The sequence below is a fragment of the Drosophila grimshawi genome, unplaced genomic scaffold (assembly GCF_018153295.1).
Source record: "Drosophila grimshawi isolate 15287-2541.00 unplaced genomic scaffold, ASM1815329v1 contig_1377, whole genome shotgun sequence".
In the NCBI taxonomy this organism is placed as follows: Eukaryota; Metazoa; Arthropoda; class Insecta; order Diptera; family Drosophilidae; genus Drosophila; species Drosophila grimshawi.
In genome coordinates this window covers 4017035-4042069 of record NW_025062900.1, presented here as the reverse complement: position 1 = coordinate 4042069, position 25035 = coordinate 4017035, and the positions used below count along the sequence as shown (strand labels likewise).

Sequence of the window (25035 nt, the reverse complement as noted above, 5' to 3'; positions counted from 1 at the left end):
CATAAAAACACTTACCGTGTGTGTGTGTGTGTGTGGGAGAGAGCGTGCTCACGCAATCGCTGAAAAGCTTTCACAGACTCTCTCGCGCTCTCTCGATCCTGGTGGCTGGTGTGCGGCGATTGCATCATAGCCCCACTCACTAACACCATCAAGCAGACAAAGACAGAGACGCACACTTGCCCACTTGCTGCAACAACAACAACAACAACAACGACAACAACAAACAGTATCGGCAACGGGCCGATAGACCGAAAAAGGGAGCAAGAAAAACCGAGACGTGGCACAAACCGTCAAATAGCTGGCAACTCACGCACACTCACACACACACCAGAACAGACGCACACACACATAGAAATAGAAACTTGGAAGATGTTCGGTTACGAGAGCTTTTCGCTTTTTTTCACGATTGTGCGGCACAGATTATGGGGGTATCAAATTGCCACGTATAAAAGGCAAGTTTACCGGTTGCACGGTTCAGAACGGCTTTCGAGCGCGTAAGTGCAACACCTTTGATGTGCGATCTTTAATTTTTTGGATATATCCCAAGCGGCAGCAATATCATCAGCAGCATCAGCGGCAGTGCAAAAGAGACAGCCACAAAATTTGACCTTTTTGCTGAGACAATCAAAAAAAAGAAAAAAAAAAAGAAAGAAACATTTTTTCAAAAAGCAGCAAAGAAACAATCACCCATATTAAAGTGTGTGTGTCTCTGTGTGTATGTGCATTTGTGTGTGTTCCTACATTTTTATTGCTTATCCTGTCCAAGGATCTTAGCCAAAGAAAAAAACAAAAAAACAATAAATACAAAACTATTCGCATATAAATCGGTAAAAGTGCTAATTGAAAGTGATTTAAGGAATACACTTGTCGACTCTGGATTAATGACAACAACTACGATAGGAAACGCCTTTAACTGGATTATAATTAACTCATTTCCAATACGAAAAGATTTCGCATATTACTTTCACTGACCAACGATCGTGTCAGCTATCGTTTCGATACCAATTCCAATTCAGTTTCACACATAATCAGCATCTTGTGTAATACATCAAGACATAGAACGCCTCGAAAACGACTACGCCCCTTTCGCACAATCAGTGACCATACCCATGTCAATATCAATTGAAGGATGCCCAACTGATTGCAACAGTCAATAAATTTTCTGAAATCACATAATCTTTGAAAAAAATGTAGAACATTTTATATTTTGATAACTATTGAACTGCAATTCGATTTTTTCAAAAGTTTTTTTCTAATTTTATTACAAATATTATTACACAGTAATATTGTACGAAAAGAAAAGAAAAAACTTTTTTTATTACTCGCATATTCGAATTGTGTTATTTTGCAATCAATCCCATGTGTAGAAAGAGATAGCATGCCTTGACCATTACTTGATCGAAATTCGAAAAGAACCATAGAGGGCAAAAACAGTATTTCGTATTACTATTCGATGACTCCCTCCATACATGAATACCTGTGATTTCTCAATATGCGTGCACAAAAAAGAGCACAGACTTCTCGATGTCCACACATAGATAAGTGTATATATTTCTATGTATGCACATGAGCGAAATATTTCGAATATGTTTTAAAAATAACCATAGACGTTGTTAGAAAGAGAGCGATATAAAAACAACATACATTGTATTAGAAACGGCATGCGGCAGTCAGTGCAGGAAAAGCGAAAAAAAGCTTCACATCAACCCAATACCCCATCCAATACATATACATATATATTTATATATATATATATATATATATATGTGTATATATATGCTCTCTTTTATATATATGCTATGTACGTGTGTTTGGTTTCGAAATAATTTCGAGAATTTTAAAAATAACGCATTCGTTGAAAGTTCGCTTAGTGTCCGTTTTAGATATATATATGTATATATATATATGTTTTTTTCATTTCTCTCGGCCGACTTCGTTTTGCCGATTTTCGAAAAATATATGTACGTAAATATCGCAACGCTTGAGAAGCGTGTCAAATGCGATCATTGCGATTTAGCAACTTGTGTGTTTTAGAACATACGCTCGAAAACAAGTTTTTGAAAGCGTGGGAAATTCGAAAACGCGATCCAGTGAGTGAAATTAGTCGAATTTTATAAAATAACGATAAAGCGGTTTAATCTATAATTTATCGGTGAAATAATCGTAATCGTTTACGTAATACAAATTACCTTGCCTAAAAACATAAAAATATATAATACAGATATATATGCATATATGTATATCTATATAAAGTGACTGAAAAAACGAAATTACGTAATAATAGCAACGCCCCACATAGAGCACACACACATATATATAATATATGTCTATATATATGTAGTATATACGCAAGATCTATATGTGCGGTTATATGGCACTGATCTATATTTAGGCGACAACCCACACAAGTCAATTGCTCTTGTTCGTGTTGATGTTGTTCCTGCTGACTCTGTTTATACGTAGCAACATCAACAACAGCAACAGCAACAGCAACAGCAACAACAACAAGGCCTAATTAATTAACTGAAACGGGGTGGTGCACGAAAAGCTCAAATCCGAAACAACGAAATATCCGGTTACGAAATTCTTTGGAAATATTGAAACACATATGCACATATTTGGTTAGAAAACTATGCAAGAAATATTTTGGAAAGAAAAACATCAAATAAATAAACACACACAAATACAAGCAAATAGTCTCGATTGCTGCTGTGATTGTTGCCTATAAAAATGGGTCAAAAGCATAAAATAAACAAATTGGGAATATCCAAAATATAAAGATGAATTCAATAGAAAAATTTTGTGGCGTCGAGCAATTGATTTAATTACTTTATTTTTATTTTATTTACAGGGAAGTTTTGGGCTCACGACGCGATTAACACAAGAATTTTAAAAAGTCCCATTTATAATTTGTCGAGTTTTTAAGTTTAAAAGCGAAATTTAATCAAGATGCCGAAGCCAGCCGCTAGCCAGGAGGATGAGGATCCCACCCCATACCTGTTCGTGTCTTTGGAGCAGAGACGTATCGATCAATCGAAACCCTATGACTCCAAGAAGAACTGCTGGGTTCCCGACGAGAAGGAGGGTTTCCTCATTGGTGATATCAAGGCCACCAAGGGAGATATCGTCTCCGTCGGTCTGCCTGGTGGAGAGGTAATGCAGCGATGCTCAAACACCTACAACCCCTATATACAACAACAAATATAGCACAAGTTTTAAATACCCTAATGGCTCAATTAAAGTTAATTCCATTAACTGACATTTGGTGAATGATTTTTGGTACTACAAAATGACTTTAACAAATGGCCAGTTAGCGTGAAGACTTTGTGAACCGAAAGGTCTTTTGAAACTTGTGAGCTATGCTCAGTGTAAAGAAAATACTTCATGTAGCTATACTCCACACATGATCTAGGTAAAAGATTTTAAAGCCGATAAGGTGGAGAAAGTGAATCCACCAAAATTCGAAAAACTAGAAGATATGGCTGACATGACCGTGCTGAACACACCTTGCGTGCTGCACAATCTGCGCCAGCGTTACTATGCTAAGCTTATCTACGTAAGTGTCAACATCCAGAAACTCACTAATATATGGGTTCTCTTCTTCTCGGTCTCTTTTCTCACAAATCGAAAACCAAAACCAAAACTGAACTGCTAACCACGCCTAACCACCAACAACAACAACTATAATTAAATTAAAAACAATACGACAAATGGGTTATGACGAAAATGAAAATGAAAAAAAAACAAAATACGGTTTGACAACTTGACATAAAACAGACGAAAGACTTCAAGAAAGATCTACTGTCGCAGGTGAACCCACCGAAATACGAAAAAGCTGAGGATATGTCTAACTTGACATACCTTAACGATGCCTCTGTGCTCCATAACTTGAGGCAGAGATACTACAACAAGCTCATCTATGTAAGTAATTGCCGTACCGGTATGGCAATAGTATTAAAATCCCCAGCCGTTCTATGTTTCTAAACCGCTTACCAAAATCACAAAAACAAAAAAAAAAACAAACACATTTGTATTCAAAATTCAAGCTAAAAGCTGTCGGTTCGAATTACATTTTTAAAATGCTTTCAAAAATATATCTAATGCATTTTTTCGGTAGTTCCGCTAAAACTTGAGCTTTGCATACCCATAAACTTCTTACTTTTGGTCGCTCAAATCTAAACAAATTCCATCATTACATCCAGCTATTAAAATGGATATTTAACTATGGCTAACAATACCCACAACTTGTGACTTGTACGCATTAATTGGGCTTCTACTAACCACAACCATTTAGCCGTCCAGTCAGATGAACACTTCACTGGAAAGAAATCGGTTCAACACACACACTTTACACACCACACACAACACCACAAAACGCCAAGGATGCTGAGCTTGGATGAAACCTTACAGATCATCATCTCCATTCCCCACTCCAACAAAACAAAAACACAAAAAAAATACTTTAAACAAGTATCCCAAATGCCAAATATTTGTAGTTAGTTACCACAACAAAAAAACGAACACCAAAAACTGGTTGACCCAACAATGAAACAAACATAAAAAAAAAACAATAAAAATAAACCCAAACAGACATGAAAAACAAAAACTGTTACTAAACTGTCTACGGGACGGCTCTAAAACATGACTTTGTGCCGCTGAAAATGCTGATAAACAGCTTCCGGCTGGGTCTCGAAAGGAATACCCCAAATGTTTTAGAGACGTTACCCCCACAATGAAACTAACTAATCTGTAAAAACTAACGACAAAAAAATGCAAAAAAAACATCTTTATTAATTTGTAATTTATTCTTTCCACGATGATGGCAAAAAAAATAGACCTACTCTGGTCTTTTCTGCGTTGCCATCAATCCTTATAAGCGCTACCCCGTCTATACCAACCGTTGCGCTAAGATGTACCGTGGTAAGCGCCGTAATGAAGTGCCACCCCATATTTTTGCCATTTCTGACGGTGCCTACGTCGACATGTTGACCAACCACGTGAATCAATCTATGTTGATTACCGGTGAGTCTGGTGCTGGTAAGACTGAGAACACGAAGAAGGTCATTGCGTACTTCGCCACTGTTGGCGCCTCGACCAAGAAGGATGAATCGCAGAAGAACAAGGGTTCCCTTGAAGATCAGGTTGTGCAAACCAATCCTGTGCTTGAGGCCTTCGGTAACGCCAAGACCGTGCGTAACGATAACTCCTCTCGTTTCGTAAGTAACACTTAATCAACAAACAATCCAAAGAAAAATCATTATTAACAAGTGCTCTACTTGAACAGGGTAAATTCATCCGTATTCATTTCGGTCCTACTGGTAAACTGGCTGGTGCTGATATTGAGACCTGTAAGTTAGCAAATAGCAAATCTATTTGATATACTCTTGTACTATATTTTGCTCTCTCTCTCTCTTTTTTCTCTTCTCTCAGATCTGTTGGAGAAGGCTCGTGTCATCTCTCAGCAGTCGTTGGAGCGTTCCTACCACATCTTCTACCAGATCATGTCTGGTGCTGTTGCTGGTGTTAAAGGTATAAGTCCATTAGCATTGTCGTCTATCTCATCCATCACCCATCTCTTTCTCTCTCTATCTCTCTCTCTCTCTCTCTCTCTGTATCTCTCTTTGTCTGATGAGCAAGAGTTTATCTCTCGTCTCTCATATATGAAATATCTTTCAGTACTTCTGGCAGTGGTTTAGGTTCAACAATTGAACACAATCACACACATACACATATATACACTCATACATATATACAAACAAACACACACACACACACACATACATATACAAAAGGCTTTCACACACACTATATGATTTATTTATTTTCTTCACAAAATTTCCGATGAATCTGTTTAGAAATCTGTGGTTTGAGCGATAACATCTACGATTACCACATTGTCTCCCAGGGCAAGGTTACTGTGCCCAGTATCGATGATAATGAGGAAATGAACCTCACAGATGTAATTGTCCCACATATTAGATACAAAACGTTTTTCATTAATTGTTTTTATTGTATTTGGTTACACTTACTACTCGACTTTCGTAATATCTTAATTGAGTAATTATTTGGTTAACTCTATAATCAATTTTTTATTTGCTAGCTTCTAGCGTATCGTAATCGTTATCGCTAACGCTATCGTTATCGTTATCGTATACTCGTATATCGTAGCGTTTACGTAGGCCACACAAAACACACTCGTCTATCGCTTTAAATGGCTAGCTGTAGCCGACATCTATTCCAAATTGCCAACACAAACCATCCCAAAATACGGATTATTGGAATATGTTGAAGGCTTTTTAATAGAATGACAAGCGTGCCTCCATTCAAATACCAAAACAATATACCCCCTCCCCATCCCCCCACGCCCCCCTTCAGTCATCCTTCCTTTTAACTCCATACCATACCCAAAGATGATAATAATACAAACCAAACATATATTGCCAATCCATATATTAAATATCAAATTCTCTACCCCCTTACATATATGTACACCTCACAATCGTGAACCATTGTTCGATCATCCGATATATATATTTAGAATACTGCCTGCTATCGAACAACATTCATGATTATCGTATCGTATCACAAGGCAAAACAAGAATACCAAGTGTTAACGATGCCGAAGAATGGGTCGCTGTGGATGTAAGGCCATACAGAACATGGTTACTTATTATGCATATGCTCACCATATCTTACATTTCAGTGTCCTAACTCAATGTTAACTCACCTAAACTCCGAGCATAATACGCTCATCTATTTTTCTGTTGTATCTGTCTGTCGTATCTTCAATGTTGTGCATTGTCTAAACATTTCAAATCCTTCTACTCTACAAATTCTGTATACATATATACTCTACAAATTCTATTTACATGTATTTACTTGTCACAACGTCAAATTCATAACGCTTCACAGCAAAACGCAATTCAAGCTACTTGCAAAACTAAACCCTAAACCTAACCCTAAACCGAATTAATTTAAATCTAAAACAATAATTTAGTTAGCATCAATCTATAATGGTAGGTAGAAGTTGAGTGTTAGGGTAATATACTCATTATACCCAAAATCTATCTGTACACATATGCATATGAAGTGTGGAGTTTGTTTGAAAAATTGAAACTGAACTTAATGCTACACTCCAATACAATAAATAGAGATGGTATTTCTTACCCAACATATTGGTGATTATCCTGGCATTTGTCAGGGCAAAACACGGATACCCGGTGTCAACGATGGTGAAGAATTTGAGTTAACCGATGTAAGTTGTGTTGCCGGCGACGCAGTACACCCCATATACCCCGTCCAAATCAGATCTATTGTATAATATTTAAATATCTCTTGATTTTCTATCTTCTATGTACTACACCACAATTTGAAGTTGTTATCCGAAACAAATTAAAATCAATCAGTATCAAATTTTGTATATAGTATTTATAAATATTTTTTTTTTAGTGTGCTAATTTTCAAGTGTTATTCCGGAATTACTTTGAGTTATTCTGCGCTTTCTCTCTATCTCTTTCTCTCTCTTTCTCTCTCTCTCTCTCTGACTTTCTTTTATATTTTCTCTCTTCTCTTTTATAACTGTCAGTATATATATATTTTATTTCACGCTCTTTGTCGCAGTTTGCACCTAGTTCACCTATTTATATATAAGCGTTACCGTTACCGTTACCTTTCAACCATCCCAAAATGCTGGGAGCAGGAGGTCTCTCGTAGTCCCTAATCGAAATTTTGTTCAATTTTTCATTCGTAATTCATACTTGACACCGGGTAGAGTTGATGTTGAAATGCCATAGGTTCTTAAAAGAGAAGCCCGCTCCTGGCTGACAAAAGATATATGCATACTCGAATATTGCACCAGGGGTAACCCTACTGTGGGTAGGGTGACTCCAAAACAACACACAACACACATACAAGGCACTCGACACACCACAGCACAATTGAACACACATTTACACACACCTTGCACACACCAAGCACATGCACACACTCACACATACACACATATATATATATACAAATATATATATATGCTGAAAGGAACAACAGTATTGGAGAGAATATGGGACCATTCCTATCCCTACCACTTTAGTATTTAAGCTCTGTTCTATACTTAATGTTTTTTTATTCGTTGTTGTTTTTTTACGCTAAACCAACAAAACAATCCTTCTCTCCGGCTATATGTAGACATGTGCTTCCTCTCTGATAACATTTACGACTACTTTAACGTATCCCAGGGCAAGGTCACTGTGCCCAGTATTGATGACTCTGAGGAATTCCAGCTGGCAGATGTAAGTGACGGCAGTTGAAAGACGTACATATACGTTATATATATATACAATATATGTGTATATATGTAGATATGTGTACCGGTACTGTCTGAACGACTGTTTGTACCACCAACCGCTGTATGACACACCACCAACACACCCACAAGATATATTATATATATGTGTTTTTCTTTTGGTTACCCAGTTTCCAGTTTCCAGTTTCCAAGTTCCAAGTTCCAGACCTAGTACTTCGTGTCACTATCTAGATATTGCCAGTACTTAGTCTCTACTATCTGTGTGTTGTTAATTGGAATGCCCACGAATGACGTATTTCCCTGCCCGGTTTTTTTTCTTTTAAAAAAAGCATCCGTAAAAACAAAAAACAAAAAAAAACAAAAAAAATTTATACAGATTTACCTATATCTGTAAATGTACTTAATACGACTTTGTCACTTCTATGGACTGATCTAATTTGATTGTGTTTAGCTTGCTGGAATGTGTATGCAATTAGTATATATATATAGACCTATAAATATATATATATATATATAGATAGCTGTAACTACGATACTTTGCGTGTACTATATCTCCCGGTTAGACTGCGATTTGTACGAAATTAAAAAAAAAAATTACTAAAATTTCACGTACAAATCGTTAGTAATTGATTAAGCTCCATTTTGTATGTACTTGTACTTAGTCCTTCTATAAGTATTCGTGTACTTATTAACGGCCCCATACCGACTTGAGTGCCGTACAGGTTAAGAACTTTTACCCACAACAAAATACACACACACACCCAAAAAAAATAAATAAAAAAACAACAAGAATACACACACACCGAGCACGCACGATTACCCCATAAGATCCCCAAAACTCTCTCAATTATACACGCTGTCTTTCGATTCCGGAATATTTAAGCTACCTCTGTAAGCACCTGGTAAAAACCCAATTCACGTTCAATATTTAGTTCATATATATTTTTTTTTATAGGATTACTAACTAAGCGCTTACATATATATATGCCGCCAAAACTTTTTGATATAATTGTTTTATTATCGTTCTCAGCACGTTGCATGATTTAGTTGTAAGCTATACTCAAGAAACTTGCCGTAATAAAAAACCCAAAAAAATAATGCTGTAAAAACCGTCCACTAAACACACGAAATGAGAATGTGCAACATGAAAATTAACTTTTGAAAATACTTTTTGGTAACAAATATAGCAAGCCTTCGACATTCTGGGCTTCACCAAGGAGGAGAAGGAGAATGTGTACAGGATCACCGCCGCTGTTATGCACATGGGTGGCATGAAGTTCAAGCAACGTGGTCGCGAGGAGCAGGCTGAGCAGGATGGTGAGGAGGAAGGTGGCCGTGTATCTAAGCTGTTCGGCTGCGATACCGCTGAGCTGTACAAGAACTTGCTCAAGCCCCGCATCAAGGTCGGTAACGAGTTCGTCACCCAGGGCCGTAACGTCCAACAGGTCACCAACTCCATCGGTGCTCTGTGCAAGGGTGTCTTCGATCGTCTCTTCAAATGGCTGGTCAAGAAGTGTAACGAGACTCTGGATACCAAGCAGAAGCGTCAACATTTCATTGGTGTACTGGATATTGCTGGTTTTGAAATCTTCGACGTGAGTATTTTGACGGAGTGGTACAACTTGGGCCAAACAGCTGCGTACAGGTTGAACCTGCCACATATATAGGAAGTCTTTATAAGTAATCCTACTTAACGAGGACATACTTTATATGATGGCATCTTATCCTGGACATAGCTGTTGAGCCCCTGGCGACAGTCAATGAGCTCTCTTCGAATTCTGTTCGGCTTGAATCATTGATGTCGCCGAAACTGCTAACACGTCTCTCGACAAAGTTAGGCAAATGGGTTTGACTTGAGTAATACCTATGACTAGTTTCAATTCAGGTGCACACTCTATGCACACTCTATGCACACACACAGAACACGCACACACACTCACACACAATCTCAAAGAAAATCAGAACTCCTTGTATTTAATATGTAAATATTGCCTATCCAATCAACGTAGTACAACGGCTTCGAACAGTTGTGTATTAACTTCACCAATGAGAAGTTGCAACAATTCTTTAACCATGTCATGTTCGTCTTGGAACAAGAGGAATACACCAAAGAGGGTATTCATTGGGACTTTATTGATTTCGGTATGGACTTGCTGGCCTGTATCGAACTGATTGAAAAGGTGCTTAATCTAAAATATATAAATGTGTGAAATGGAATATATTCTATACCCAACAATTTCCCCGAATGTTATATGCACCAAAAATTTGTTTGTTGTGTGTGTTAATTTAGCACCGATTAATCTTGATATCTCTTTCAAGGCGCAAAAAAAACGCGCTCTACTTCGACAAATCCTCCAAATAGTCAAATAACAGGTAAAATTGAAAAACTGGTGTGTGTACTTCACTAGAGCACTGATTCATCCACATAAAAAGAGCACAGAATGTCTTTTGTATGTTAAATGTTTAGGGCACAAAAAAAAAAAAGAAAAACGAAAACAAAACCCAAATGCACTGTATTAATTTTGATATCCAAAATGCACTTGTTTTAAATGTTCACCTCTCCCCCACTCCCCGAAAACATTACGTTATCATCATAATTAGTACAACGGTTTCGAGCAACTGTGTATTAACTTCACCAACGAGAAGTTGCAACAATTCTTCAACCATCACATGTTCGTTTTGGAGCAAGAAGAATACAAGAAGGAAGGTATTGAATGGGCCTTCATCGATTTCGGTATGGACTTGTTGGCCTGTATTGATTTGATTGAAAAGGTTCGTTTCGACGTTTGCGATTTGCGGTTCCACTCGCTCGACAATTCGACATTTTGCTGTCACATTTTCCTATGCACTTAAGTGATTGTTAATTGTTTTTTATTATTTAGTTTAAGCACTCGACTCTTTGCCGGGCAATCCATCTAAAACTGATGAACCCGACTAGAGTTTACACTTACCAACTATATATATCTATATATATACCTGTTACAGCTATACTACTCCAGTCAAAACACCCAAAAACCCACAAACACATCAATGTTTCGACAACGACCCAAACAAAAACGGGGGCAAAACTGAAACGATTTAAGAATACCAACGTAACTAACACAAATCACACAACACATTCACATTCTTTGTTCGATCTGACTAACCCGGCTATCTATTGTTCAAAATATTGTTATTTAGTACAACGGTTTCGAACAATTGTGCATCAATTTCACTAACGAAAAACTGCAACAATTCTTCAACCATCACATGTTTGTTTTGGAACAAGAAGAATATCAACGAGAGGGCATCGAATGGACCTTCATTGATTTCGGCATGGATCTGCAAACGTGTATTGATTTAATTGAAAAGGTACAGTGGGGCCACAACTATCTCAATGACAGATAGCCACAACTGACCACAATAAAATGTATACATACACAATTGCAAAAAAAAAACAAAAATGATATATTCTAATCTAACCAAATAATTTATATATGCACTGCAAGAATTTATAACCTAGTCAGATAAGAACGCCTAAAGCCTAAAAAAAGCAACAACTAAATAGCTCTAATATGCATTTAGCAACCGGGTAAGTTATATGTACTAATGTGTAAATTATAGATTTAATTTAGTCGTAAATTTTAAGCGTGTTATGCTGCTTGAAAGAAACTTGACTACTTCCAGTTTAATGCGTGCTTCCTACTAAAATGTAAAAAATTGCTGTACTCAACTTGCGGCAGAAACTAACACTACCATTTATATCTCATTGTGCAGCCCATGGGTATCTTGTCCATCCTGGAGGAAGAGTCTATGTTCCCCAAGGCCACCGATCAGACCTTCTCGGAGAAGCTGACCAACACCCATTTGGGCAAGTCGGCTCCATTCCAGAAGCCAAAGCCCCCAAAGCCCGGCCAGCAGGCCGCTCACTTTGCCATTGGCCATTATGCTGGTGTTGTCGCATATAACATCACCGGTTGGTTGGAGAAGAACAAGGATCCGTTGAACGACACCGTTGTCGATCAGTTCAAGAAGTCGCAGAACAAACTGCTTATCGAAATCTTCGCTGATCATCCTGGACAGTCCGGTACCGCTGAACAAGCCAAGGGTGGTCGTGGCAAGAAGGGTGGTGGCTTCGCCACTGTCTCCTCAGCCTACAAGGAGCAGTTGAACAGCTTGATGGCCATTCTGCGCTCGACACAGCCTCATTTCGTCCGTTGCATCATTCCCAACGAGATGAAACAGCCCGGCATGGTTGATGCCCATTTGGTTATGCACCAGCTGACTTGTAACGGTGTACTTGAAGGTATCCGTATTTGCCGTAAAGGTTTCCCCAACAGAATGATCTACCCCGATTTCAAGATGCGGTAAGCTAAACAAATTCCCCCCTTTACTAAATATATCTATATACATACATAGATCTAGACATAGGCATACTTAGTTAATACATACATATACATAGTTAATACCATAGTTAATACCTTTAGCAATTGATGCACAAGCTCTGTACATACACACTGGATCTATTAAGGGCACCAATTGATAACTTCTTTACTTTTTTTTTTGAGTAATCTTTCGTAATTATTAATTTATTGAAACTTAACTTTAGTTATATGATTCTGGCACCAGCTGTTATGGCAGCTGAAAAACTGCCTAAGAACGCTGCCACCAAGTGTTTGGAAGCCGTTGGACTGGACCAAGACTTGTATCGCATTGGTAACACCAAGGCACGCATACTTAAATAGTATATTCTCCGTTTTTTTTGTTTAGTGTAGTCCACTACCAGTTGTCCACACAATCCAATTGTATATCAACTATTCTCGTATTTTATCCTCACGTACCTCAACAAATTCCATTTGTACCAATATCTTTTGTTCTAATGCTGTGCCTATATCATGTTGATGATCATGATGTCGTCTTCCTCAGAAAGGTGTTGAGAAAAGAAAGATTTAAGATTTAGTGTAGAATGGTTCAATTTGTTGTTTTTGTCTCAAAAATGAATGTGTATTTATGTGAACAGGTACCAGATTTTGAACCCACGCGGTATTAAGGACCTTTCAGATCCAAAGAAAGCCTCCAAGGTTCTCATCGAGACAACCGAGCTGAATGATGATCTCTACCGTCTGGGCCATACCAAGGCATGATTAAGTTCCATATTCGCTTTTCGTATTCGAAATTCTTCAATTATGAGTGGATGGCTCAATCTGTTTTATATTTTCATTATTTTGTTTGTGTAGTCAATAATCCAAAAAAAAAACAGAAATGTGATGCATAAAAACGCCAACGCGAAAGCATCTTCAATTCTTATACACACACACACACACCCACACACAACAACAAGAACAACAACTACACAATACATAAAGTGGTCCCAAAGTGTACAATGTACTCGGAAAATGATCAAACGATTTATTTTACAGCTATCAAATTCTGAATCCAGGTGGTATTGTTGGCATCGATGATCCCAAGAAGTGTGGCTCCATATTATTGGATTCCACAGCATTGGATCCCGATATGTATCGCATTGGACACACTAAGGCATAGTCGCGTTCCACAAATTCTACACAAATAGTTTTTATTATCAATTATGATTTTTATATATGCATTTTGCGTACTCCTATTTTTCTACTCCTCCAAGTAGTAATTTCTCTCTCGTACTTCTATTTATCAATCTCTCCCGTACACTTGACGGATTACACACAACTAGATTCCGTATTTACTGAATATATATATATATATACAATATATATTCAACTTCAAATTTGCTCTTTAAAGAAGCAAACTATCTGCAGTTTTTTTGTGATTTGCAGTTCCCAAACCAACAATAACGGGCGCCCTTTTCAGAAAAGAGAATTAAAACCTTGTTAGGGGCGCTATTCAGCATAATGATTGTAAACCACCCCCACCCCCGACCACCAGTCCATGCCACTCTTTCTCCACTGCAACCACACCCCTACACACTCTCTCTCTCTCTCTCTGACACCAACACATTTGCACACGTACAAGAAACTCCTCGAAAAACCCTCGTACCTGGTTGAGTAAACAAAATTCCCGTTTTGCAGCATGGGTTAGAATTTTGATATTCGTAGTAGTTGGTTTGAGTATATATTTGATGGCTCGATACACTTATAAGATCAAACGTAAATAACACTAGACCTAAGCTAGTTATACTAATCCCATACATATAGTTATAGTGTAGATGTTGAATTTGTTTTTTTATATTAAATTCATCTATATATGTTATGCACATACGCACATATAGCTACCAAATCCTGAACCCTAAGGGTATCAAGGGTATGGAGGATCCCAAGAAATGCACGAAAGTCCTCATCGAATCGACTGAGTTGACCGATGATCAATTCCGTATGGGCAACACAAAGGCACGATACATTTTTCTATATACACAAATGATTGAAACAAAAACAAGCTCAATAGCTTGACTTCAACAAAAACACTTCGTATATGGCTTCCACACAGAATGTCCAGACACATACATACACACACGCATACACACACACACTCATACAAACATACACAGATCCCCAGATAACCAAAAACTAAGCAAAAAGCTTAGGGTTCTCGGATCTGTGAGTGTGCTGTGCGCATGTCTATATCTTTCTCTCGTTTTCCATCAAAAGTTGGTTACACTGTACTCGAAATCCAAATACAAACAAGGACATACGTACTATATTTCTATCCAACATACATTCCCCCCTCCTCCTGCAAAACAAACTGAATCCTTTACAAAAAAGGTCCAAGCATATTTTCCCCCCAACCAAAAAATACAACAAAAAATTGGTATTATTATAATTTGTAGTATTAACTTAACTAGACTATATCGTAGTACTAAAAATCTAGTCTAATTTGTAGTTCTACATGCACTCAAAACAAAACTCGTTTTTATTTGTATAACCAAAAATACACTTGACAAATAATACAACAAAAACCAACCATTTAAAACTACCAACCTATACAGCTACAAGATCATGTGCCCAAAACTATTGCAAGGCGTTGACAAAGACAAAAAGGCCACTGATATTATCATTAAGTATCTCGATTTACCCGAAGATCAATTCCGTCTGGGTCACTCAAAGGTATATCCGAGACAATATACTCTAAACAGCAGCAAAAACACCAAACAACGCTTGCATGCAAAAAAAAAAATAAAAAATAAAATAAGAAATAAAACTCATTACAATATACACGTTTAACTGTGGAGTCTGAAACTACTGGGGAAGCCAATTACCTTTTGCTATTAGTACATGGCTTAGGAAGTGGTTTCTTCAGTGGTTTCTCACTTGCAGTTCTACACACAATTTTCACACACTCGACTCATTCAATGTTTTGTTTTTAGATCTAAGCTCTCTGAATGTTATTTTATATGTTTTATACGTGTTTCATCGATCTGTAACTTCATTTATATCATTTGTAATCCTAAATGTCGTATTTGTTTGTCCTGTTTTTTGTTCGTTATATTTACCAAATCCATCCCCTATTCTATCCCAGTTCAACCTGTCGAAAAGTGTTTTTGAAGAATCGCTTTCGCTTTAAGCATAAAAACAATCTACAAATTATGAGCTGATCGGTAGTGGGAGTATTTCCTTAAAAAAACTCTCCCGATCAGTTTGTAAATGCTTAAAGCACGCGCTCCTTATGCAAAATGTGAGGGATATTTTAGATTGGAGACTAACCTATTTTATTCTGCCACACAACCAACACTTGAAACATAAATAGGTGTTCTTCCGCGCCGGTGTCCTGGGTCAGATGGAGGAGTTCCGTGATGAGCGTCTCGGCAAGATCATGTCCTGGATGCAGGCCTGGGCTCGCGGTTACCTGTCCCGTCGTGGCTTCAAGAAGCTGCAGGAACAGCGTGTCGCCCTTAAGGTTGTCCAGCGCAATCTGCGCAAATACTTGCAGCTGCGTACCTGGCCCTGGTACAAACTGTGGCAGAAGATCAAGCCTCTGCTCAACGTCAGCCGTATTGAGGATGAAATTGCCGTAAGTATACTATATATATACTATATAATATGGTGATAGGGAGAAAAATTCGCTTTGACTGACGGACTGACTGCAGAGTTAGCTGAAGCTGGAAGTGAAACTTTCTCTTGGGACTTTAGGCAGCTTTTGTTTTTCATTTAGCTGGAGTCCGACTCCAAACTCGAGAATTGAACTTTGTTGCACTTTAATAATATTTAGGTCAGGGATAATCAATTTTTGCACCTGACTAGAATATCAAGAGTACCTTTGAGTGCCACTTATATAAAAGCAATATGATCCAACTTGCTTGTGGGCCGCATTTTGTGTTTGTGAACTTGGCTAACAGTTGCGGCTGACAATCAAGTTATAGCCCTGGCACGTCCAAAACTCTTCAACTTATAGCTGCATTGTCTGCATATAATTGGATCTGTGGCAGCAGCTGCAATGCGATCTTTTAATAGACATATATAAACAGACAGTTTTCGCATTGAATTCTTGTGTGCTTAATTAAGCCAATCTAATGCCACCAACATGGCAAGCACTGCGATCAGAATGACCACGCCTACAACTATTTAATAGTATATAGCCCTACATATGTAATATTGATCGAAGCTGATCGACCTAGGCCTAAAAATAGATGCTGTCCGAATCGCCAAAAACTTGGAACAAATGTTTTGCTGAAATCAACGCCACGCTCCAAGAACGAAGAAATGATTTTTATAGTTTAGCTGGAAATCGAAAAGTGCGCCGTTTACTGGCTAAAAGAGTATGTGTTAAATGAGTATATATCTATATATATATATAATGTGTATGTAGTACATATGCATTTGCCATATGTGTATTTCTGGCTAAATATCTATAGCTCCATCTTGGCTATGGCTATGGCTATTCTTGTACATGCTGCCAGCTCGAGACTTTTTTAAGTGGCGAACAGTTGCCAATTAGCTTGCTAATTAAATAATAAAAAGGCGCCAGTACGGGTCGTATGAATAATAATACGCATACGCCACATTTGCCCCAACCCCAAAAATTCAATTATGAGTAATAATAACTAAGAATACATATAAAAGCAATTTAATGTATATATTTGTATATATATATGCATACCAATATGGACATATGCTGTATGTTAATTGAGATGAGCAAGCGAGAGGAGTATACATATAGATATATATATATATAAAGTATGTGTATATATAAAGTACACCTGCTGTTGGCCGCACAAGTGCGAAATGATAGGCAACCAATGCGAATAGCCGAATTATGAATTATGAGTGTGTGTGGGCACAGCAAGCAAGGCAATTACAGATGCCAGGGCGATCAGCTAATTTTATTGCCAAAAGGCAAACGATCGTGTGCACAGTGCAATTATCGCAGCAGCACCAGCAGAAGCACCAGCAGAAGCACCAGCAGCAGTAGAAGCCATTCCAGTTGTATTTAAACAGTCAAACGAACTACCAAACGAAAGCAAACAGATCTGTGATCTGTGATTTAATTACACATTATTGATCTTGATCAATACAAATATCGAGTGTTAAATGGCTGACGAAAAGAAAGCGAAAAAAACGAAAAAGGCTGCAGAGGCAGCGCCAGCTGAAAGTGCAGCAGCTGCACCAGCTGCAGAGGAGTCAGATCCACCACCACCACCACCAGCCGATGAGTCTGCTCCTCCGGCAGAACCTGCTCCTCCGGCAGAGCCTGCGCCAACCGCAGAGCCTGCTGCTCTGGCAGAACCAGAAGTTGCTGCCGCCGTCGCAGAAAGTGCCGCATTTAGTAATCCAACAACTGCTTCCAATGATTTACAGCGTCTGGAGGAGAAGGCCAAGAAGGCTGAGGAACTGCATGCCGCTGAAGTGAAAGTGCGCAAGGAATTGGAGGTGCTCAACGCCAAATTGCTGGCTGAGAAGACCGCCCTGTTGGACTCGCTGTCCGGCGAGAAGGGTCAGCTGCAGGACTTCCAGGAGCGCAACGCCAAGTTGACTGCCCAGAAGAACGACTGCGAGAACCAGCTGCGCGTAAGTATATCACACCAAAAATAAGACCCCAATTATCAACGAAGCGCATCCCCAAATGAATTTATCAAGTGCAATCAGGCGTTACGGCTATTTCGAGAGCGATTTTCGATGAGCTGCTATATGCGATGTGCGCACTTGGCTAAATTTAGACGAATGATCAATGAAACACCCTCACTCATGCTAATTCCAATATGTGTACAACATACACATACAATTTGTGCTTTTTGCAATCGAATAGGATATCCAAGAGCGTCTGACTCAGGAGGAAGATGCCCGCAACCAGCTGTTCCAGCAGAAGAAGAAGGCCGATCAAGAGATCTCTGGCCTGAAGAAGGACATCGAAGATATGGAGCTGAACATCCAGAAGGCCGAACAGGATAAGGCCACCAAGGATCACCAGATCCGCAACTTGAACGACGAGATCGCCCACCAGGATGAGCTCATCAACAAGCTGAACAAGGAGAAGAAAATGCAGGGCGAGAGCAACCAGAAGACCGGTGAGGAACTGCAGGCCGCCGAGGACAAGATCAATCACTTGAACAAGGTGAAGGCCAAGCTCGAGCAGACTCTCGATGAGCTCGAGGATTCGCTGGAGCGCGAGAAGAAGGTGCGCGGCGATGTTGAGAAGGGCAAGCGCAAGGTTGAGGGTGACCTCAAGCTGACCCAGGAGGCTGTTGCCGATCTGGAGCGCAACAAGAAGGAGCTGGAGCAGACCATTCAGCGCAAGGACAAGGAACTGTCCTCCATCACCGCCAAGCTGGAAGATGAGCAGGTCGTTGTTGGCAAGCACCAGCGCCAGATCAAGGAGCTGCAGGCCCGCATCGAAGAGCTCGAGGAGGAGGTTGAGGCTGAGCGTCAAGCCCGCGCCAAGGCCGAGAAGCAGCGCGCCGATTTGGCCCGCGAACTCGAGGAATTGGGTGAGCGTCTGGAGGAGGCTGGCGGTGCCACCTCTGCCCAGATTGAGCTCAACAAGAAGCGTGAGGCTGAGCTGAGCAAGCTCCGTCGCGATCTTGAGGAGGCCAACATCCAGCACGAATCCACCCTGGCCAACCTGCGCAAGAAGCACAACGATGCCGTCGCCGAGATGGCCGAACAGGTTGATCAGCTCAACAAGCTGAAGGCCAAGTAAGTAAAATTCACTCTCTTTCCGCACATAGAACTCGCCAGCTATTTCAGATGCAACATGCAGTCCACAGAGGAATCAACGAGAGACGATGCTCATGATATCCATATATATATATATATAGAGATGGTGTATATAATTGATCTTTTTTTATGTTGTAATCTAGGGCCGAGCACGATCGTCAGTCTTCCCACAATGAGTTGAATCAAACTCGTACCGCCTGCGATCAGTTGGCTCGCGATAAGGTAATATATGTCGGACATATTGCAACTGGGTCGCTGATCCGATTCTGATCTCGATCTATGTGGCATATGTGGCCACACATATACACCTAATTACACACACTCACGAACACACACACACACACAGACAAAAGCATGTGCCACAAACACACACCTATTAAAGAAGTGAATTTTTAACAAAAAATACTTCTTGGGTGTGCGTAACTCTCTCTCTCTCTGTGTCTATCTCTGTCTCTCACTCAATGTGTGTCTCTCTCCCAATTAAAAGTAAAAAACATATATGTATTCTAGTGTAAAGGTATTCCGAATGGACTCGCAATGGACTCTCTCGCTCGCTTCTCGCCTTATTTGTTGTTGTTCTATCTATCTATCTGTCTATATATTTCCCAATACAGATTGTAACCCCTAGACTAACCACACACATATATTTGTATCAAATCTCTCTTATGTTATATCTAAACCAGGGCTGAGAAGGAGAAGAATGAGTACTACGGCCAGCTGAACGATCTGCGTGCCGGTGTCGACCACATTACCAACGAGAAGGTATACAATATGAATTTTAATCGACTGCGAGTCGCCTGCTGTAAATTATATGCTGAACGTTTGTTTTTGCTCCGAAACTTGTATATTTTCTTCTGGTAGAAGTCACAAAAAAACAAAAAAAAAAAAAACAAAGAAAGAAAAGAAAAATGTAGCCCAAAACTAAAACGACCCGTTAATGAAACAAAAGAAAATAAATATTTATTTGCCTGCTTTTAATAAACCCCTAATTACTAATGCTGTACATTGCTTACACAAAAAAGAAAGAAATAAAAAAACAAAATGCCACAAAACAATCCGCAACAGATTTAGCGAGAACCATTGACTAATCCTCGTATATATTTGTTTGCGTACAATAGGCTGCCCAGGAGAAGATTGCCAAGCAGCTGCAGCACACCCTCAACGAGGTCCAGTCCAAATTGGATGAGACCAACAGGACTCTGAACGACTTCGATGCCAGCAAGAAGAAGCTGTCCATTGAGAACTCCGATCTGCTCCGCCAGTTGGAGGAGGCCGAGTCTCAGGTGTCTCAGCTGTCCAAGATCAAGATCTCCTTGACCACCCAGCTGGAGGATACCAAGCGTCTGGCCGATGAGGAGTCTCGCGAACGCGCCACCCTTTTGGGCAAGTTCCGCAACTTGGAGCACGACCTGGACAACCTGCGCGAACAGGTTGAGGAGGAGGCTGAGGGCAAGGCTGATCTGCAGCGTCAACTCAGCAAGGCTAACGCTGAGGCTCAGGTCTGGCGCAGCAAGTACGAATCCGATGGCGTTGCCCGCTCCGAGGAGCTAGAGGAGGCCAAGAGGAAGCTGCAGGCCCGCCTTGCCGAGGCTGAGGAGACCATCGAGTCGCTCAACCAGAAGTGCATTGGCCTGGAGAAGACCAAGCAGCGTCTGTCCACCGAAGTCGAGGACTTGCAGCTGGAGGTCGACCGTGCCAACGCCATTGCCAGCGCCGCCGAGAAGAAGCAGAAGGCCTTCGACAAGATCATTGGCGAATGGAAGCTCAAGGTTGATGATTTGGCCGCTGAACTCGATGCCTCGCAGAAGGAGTGCCGCAACTACTCGACCGAGTTGTTCCGTCTTAAGGGCGCCTACGAGGAGGGACAGGAGCAGCTGGAGGCTGTGCGTCGTGAGAACAAGAACTTGGCTGATGAGGTCAAGGATCTGCTCGACCAGATCGGTGAGGGTGGCCGCAACATCCATGAGATCGAGAAGGCACGCAAGCGTCTCGAAGCCGAAAAGGATGAGCTCCAGGCCGCTCTTGAGGAGGCCGAGGCTGCTCTCGAACAGGAGGAGAACAAGGTGTTGCGCGCTCAGTTGGAGTTGTCGCAGGTGCGCCAGGAAATCGATCGCCGCATCCAGGAGAAGGAAGAGGAATTCGAGAACACACGCAAGAATCACCAGCGCGCTCTCGACTCCATGCAGGCCTCCCTCGAAGCCGAAGCCAAGGGCAAGGCTGAGGCCCTGCGCATGAAGAAGAAGTTGGAAGCCGACATCAACGAGTTGGAGATTGCTCTGGATCATGCCAACAAGGTGGGTTCACCATCAGCAGCAGCAATTCCTAAGCAAATATTAATCTTTGATTTCATTTTTTCGTTTCTATAGGCTAACGCCGAGGCCCAGAAGAACATCAAGCGCTACCAACAACAGCTCAAGGACATCCAGACCGCCCTTGAGGAAGAACAGAGAGCCCGCGATGATGCCCGTGAACAGTTGGGCATCTCGGAGCGTCGCGCCAACGCTCTGCAGAACGAACTGGAAGAGTCCCGCACTCTGCTGGAGCAGGCCGATCGCGGTCGTCGCCAGGCCGAACAGGAACTGGCCGATGCCCACGAACAGTTGAACGAAGTTTCCGCCCAGAACGCTTCGATCTCTGCTGCCAAGAGGAAATTGGAGTCGGAGCTGCAGACCCTGCACTCCGATCTGGATGAGCTGCTCAACGAGGCCAAGAACTCCGAGGAGAAGGCCAAGAAGGCAATGGTTGATGCCGCCCGTTTGGCCGATGAGCTGCGCGCTGAGCAGGATCATGCCCAGACCCAGGAGAAATTGAGGAAGGCCCTCGAACAGCAGATCAAGGAGTTGCAGGTGCGTCTGGATGAGGCCGAGGCCAATGCCCTCAAGGGCGGCAAGAAGGCCATCCAGAAGTTGGAGCAGCGCGTCCGCGAGCTCGAGAACGAGCTGGATGGTGAGCAGAGGCGACATGCCGATGCCCAGAAGAACTTGCGCAAGTCCGAGCGTCGCGTCAAGGAGTTGAGCTTCCAGTCTGAGGAGGATCGCAAGAATCACGAACGCATGCAGGATCTGGTCGACAAGCTGCAACAGAAGATCAAGACATACAAGAGGCAGATCGAGGAGGCCGAGGAAATCGCCGCCCTCAACTTGGCCAAATTCCGCAAGGCCCAGCAGGAGCTCGAGGAAGCCGAGGAGCGTGCCGATCTGGCTGAGCAGGCCATTAGCAAATTCCGCGCCAAGGGACGTGCCGGTTCTGTCGGTCGTGGTGGCAGCCCAGCGGTAAGTACCCAATCCCCACCACCATCCACCTACCCCTTCACCTTTACCCAATCTCACAAATAGCCTAAACACGACTCTCTCCACTGATTCATTTAGCAGCTAAAACTACATTTGCTACCATTTGGCTTACTATTTACTATAGTACTCCGATATATCAAATCTCTCTTCAGTATAGTGTGTTCAAATATTTTACCTATATATATGTATGCATATATATATTATATATATATTCTTCCCTTTCATATTATGCGGGTCGCGTTCTGCTTCTTCACAACTCACCTCTGCAACCAATTTAAAATCGACAACAGATTTAAGAAAGATCAATTTGAGGCACCACAACCAAAAATAAAAAATCAATTTAAAAGAAGAAAAAAAAGAAGAAAAGAAATGATGATTCAATTATATATATATAAATATATATGTAATGAGAGAACAAAAACATGCAAAGAGAATTATAGCTTATAAGAATTAATATATATACAATAATAATAATAATAATATATAGATGCATCATACGACATTCGGTAGAACAGAGAATTGTAATTAGAGGCAACCACCAGAAACTACTTACGCACCTGAGCGAAGAAAATACCAACCAACCAAACAACCAACCAAAAAAATATTCAAAGAAAATACAATTTATATATATAAATGTATGTATATATATACAAAGATCGAGAAAGATAAATGAAAGATGAATTGAAGCAATTGTACCAACCAATAATGCGTTCATTTTGACTATTTTTTAAAAGATAAAAGAAAATCAACTGTGAGGAACATCAGCAGCAGCAAGTAAATCAATCAAGCAATCAATCAATCGACTTTGCTTTTTCTACAACCATTACTGCATATACAAAATATATATATATATATACAAAACTATATTCTTCCACTATATTATTAAAATCACAAAACAAACAAAAAAAAAACCAAACAAAAAAAATATGTATTTGTACATGTGTACTGCAGCCCACAGCGACAAGGGGTGGCCGCTAGAGCTGCTGAGCTACAGCTGGAGCAGTAGATACTTTATTGATAACATTTGTAAGTGGCGTCTTCCACACGAAAAATAATGCTCATATTTTGAGTTATCAGCGTTCTCGTTCTCTTTTGCTCGTTCTCTTTTACTCGTTCTTGTTGCGTCTTGTCTTGTGTGTCAGTGTATGTTGGACACACACACACATACACACACGCACATGCATACACTCAAACCGATACTCTACCAAAAAATGCATACTTCGTATTTCATATTTCTCTCTCATTCTACGCGACGAGCGCGCGTTTGCACGCGTTCATTGTGTTCATTTCGTGCGTTATCTCTCTCTCTGTTATACATTCCCCGCACTCAAAAACGTTTCGAGCATTTACGTCACGCTCAATTCGTACATTGTTTTTACATAGTTATCTCGTTCTCTATATCGTTCTCTCTCTCTCTCTCCCCCGTTGTCAATGTGTGTGGACTACAAAAAGGCTCTTAGTGAGTTAGTCAAATGTCTCAACGAACTTTAGTGACTCGTCTACCCCCTCTCCCAACCCACCACCCAGGCATGCCTTGCTTACCATTTAAGATCATTAAATAATTAATATATCACGTGTTCGTTATTTATTTATGTATTCTTTTATTTCTGCAGCCCCGTGCGACATCCGTTAGGCCACAATTCGACGGATTGGCTTTCCCACCAAGATTCGACCTTGCTCCTGAAAACGAATTCTAAATGCCATTTCATTTTTTAATTTATTTTAAATGATATTTCATAATGATTATGTTTATGATTTAAAGCTTAATTTCTTAATTTAAACAAAATAATAAAACTATAACAAAATATATATCGAAACGACGGGAGGCACAAAATGCACATAGGCAAAAAAAACAACAACAACTACTATGAAAAAAAAAGAACAGCTCAAAAACCGGGCCCCAACATTGATGGTCAATCAAACCCGGTATAAAAAAAATAAACAAACAACATCTGTTAAAAGAACAACAACAACAAACAACAACGATCGACATACATAAGTTCCTTGTGAGGGGAGTTGGTAGCAGCTTTGTAAGCGCGACATTTGCTTTCGGACATTTCCCGAGACCTGTAATTGTATTTATATTTTTATACAACTTTCAAAACGCATTCAAAAACCAACAAAACAAATAAACAAACATTAAACTATGCATTACAAACCAACAACAAAATGAGCCCCGTCAAATGTGAGTTACAAAAGTAAAAAAAAAAAAAACAAGGCCCAACAGGAAGTGTCCATCCAGGAAATGTCGCAGTTGCATTATCTAGTTATCGAATTGTGTATATGTATTTTGATTAATTGTATACCCAGATCTACTTACCAGACA

The 25035-nt window shown here is 40.2% G+C and overlaps 1 protein-coding gene across 32 annotated transcripts; it reads left to right on the top strand.

The window, feature by feature from the left end:
- Window positions 1–450: 450 nt before the first annotated feature.
- LOC6562444 (myosin heavy chain, muscle) lies at window positions 451–24516 on the top strand. Of its 32 annotated transcripts, none has more exons than XM_032735940.2 (18): window positions 451–494; window positions 2852–3153; window positions 3778–3921; window positions 4836–5216; window positions 5285–5348; window positions 5431–5529; window positions 8185–8288; window positions 9490–9897; window positions 10904–11074; window positions 12059–12648; window positions 12891–13008; window positions 16016–16279; window positions 18064–18273; window positions 18512–19398; window positions 19563–19641; window positions 20538–21713; window positions 21786–22691; window positions 24323–24516. In XM_032735940.2, exons 2-18 carry the CDS (start codon window positions 2950–2952, stop codon window positions 24404–24406), a joined length of 5889 nt encoding a protein of 1962 aa, XP_032591831.1. In that variant the 5' UTR covers window positions 451–494; window positions 2852–2949; the 3' UTR covers window positions 24407–24516. The 32 variants fall into 32 exon arrangements, with proteins under 32 accessions (XP_032591831.1, XP_043070603.1, XP_043070602.1 ...); XM_043214668.1 differs by lacking the exons at window positions 10904–11074; window positions 12891–13008; window positions 24323–24516 and adding exons at window positions 10312–10482; window positions 13702–13819; window positions 23000–23058; XM_043214667.1 differs by lacking the exons at window positions 10904–11074; window positions 24323–24516 and adding exons at window positions 10312–10482; window positions 23000–23058.
- The last annotated feature ends 519 nt before the right edge of the window (window positions 24517–25035 follow it).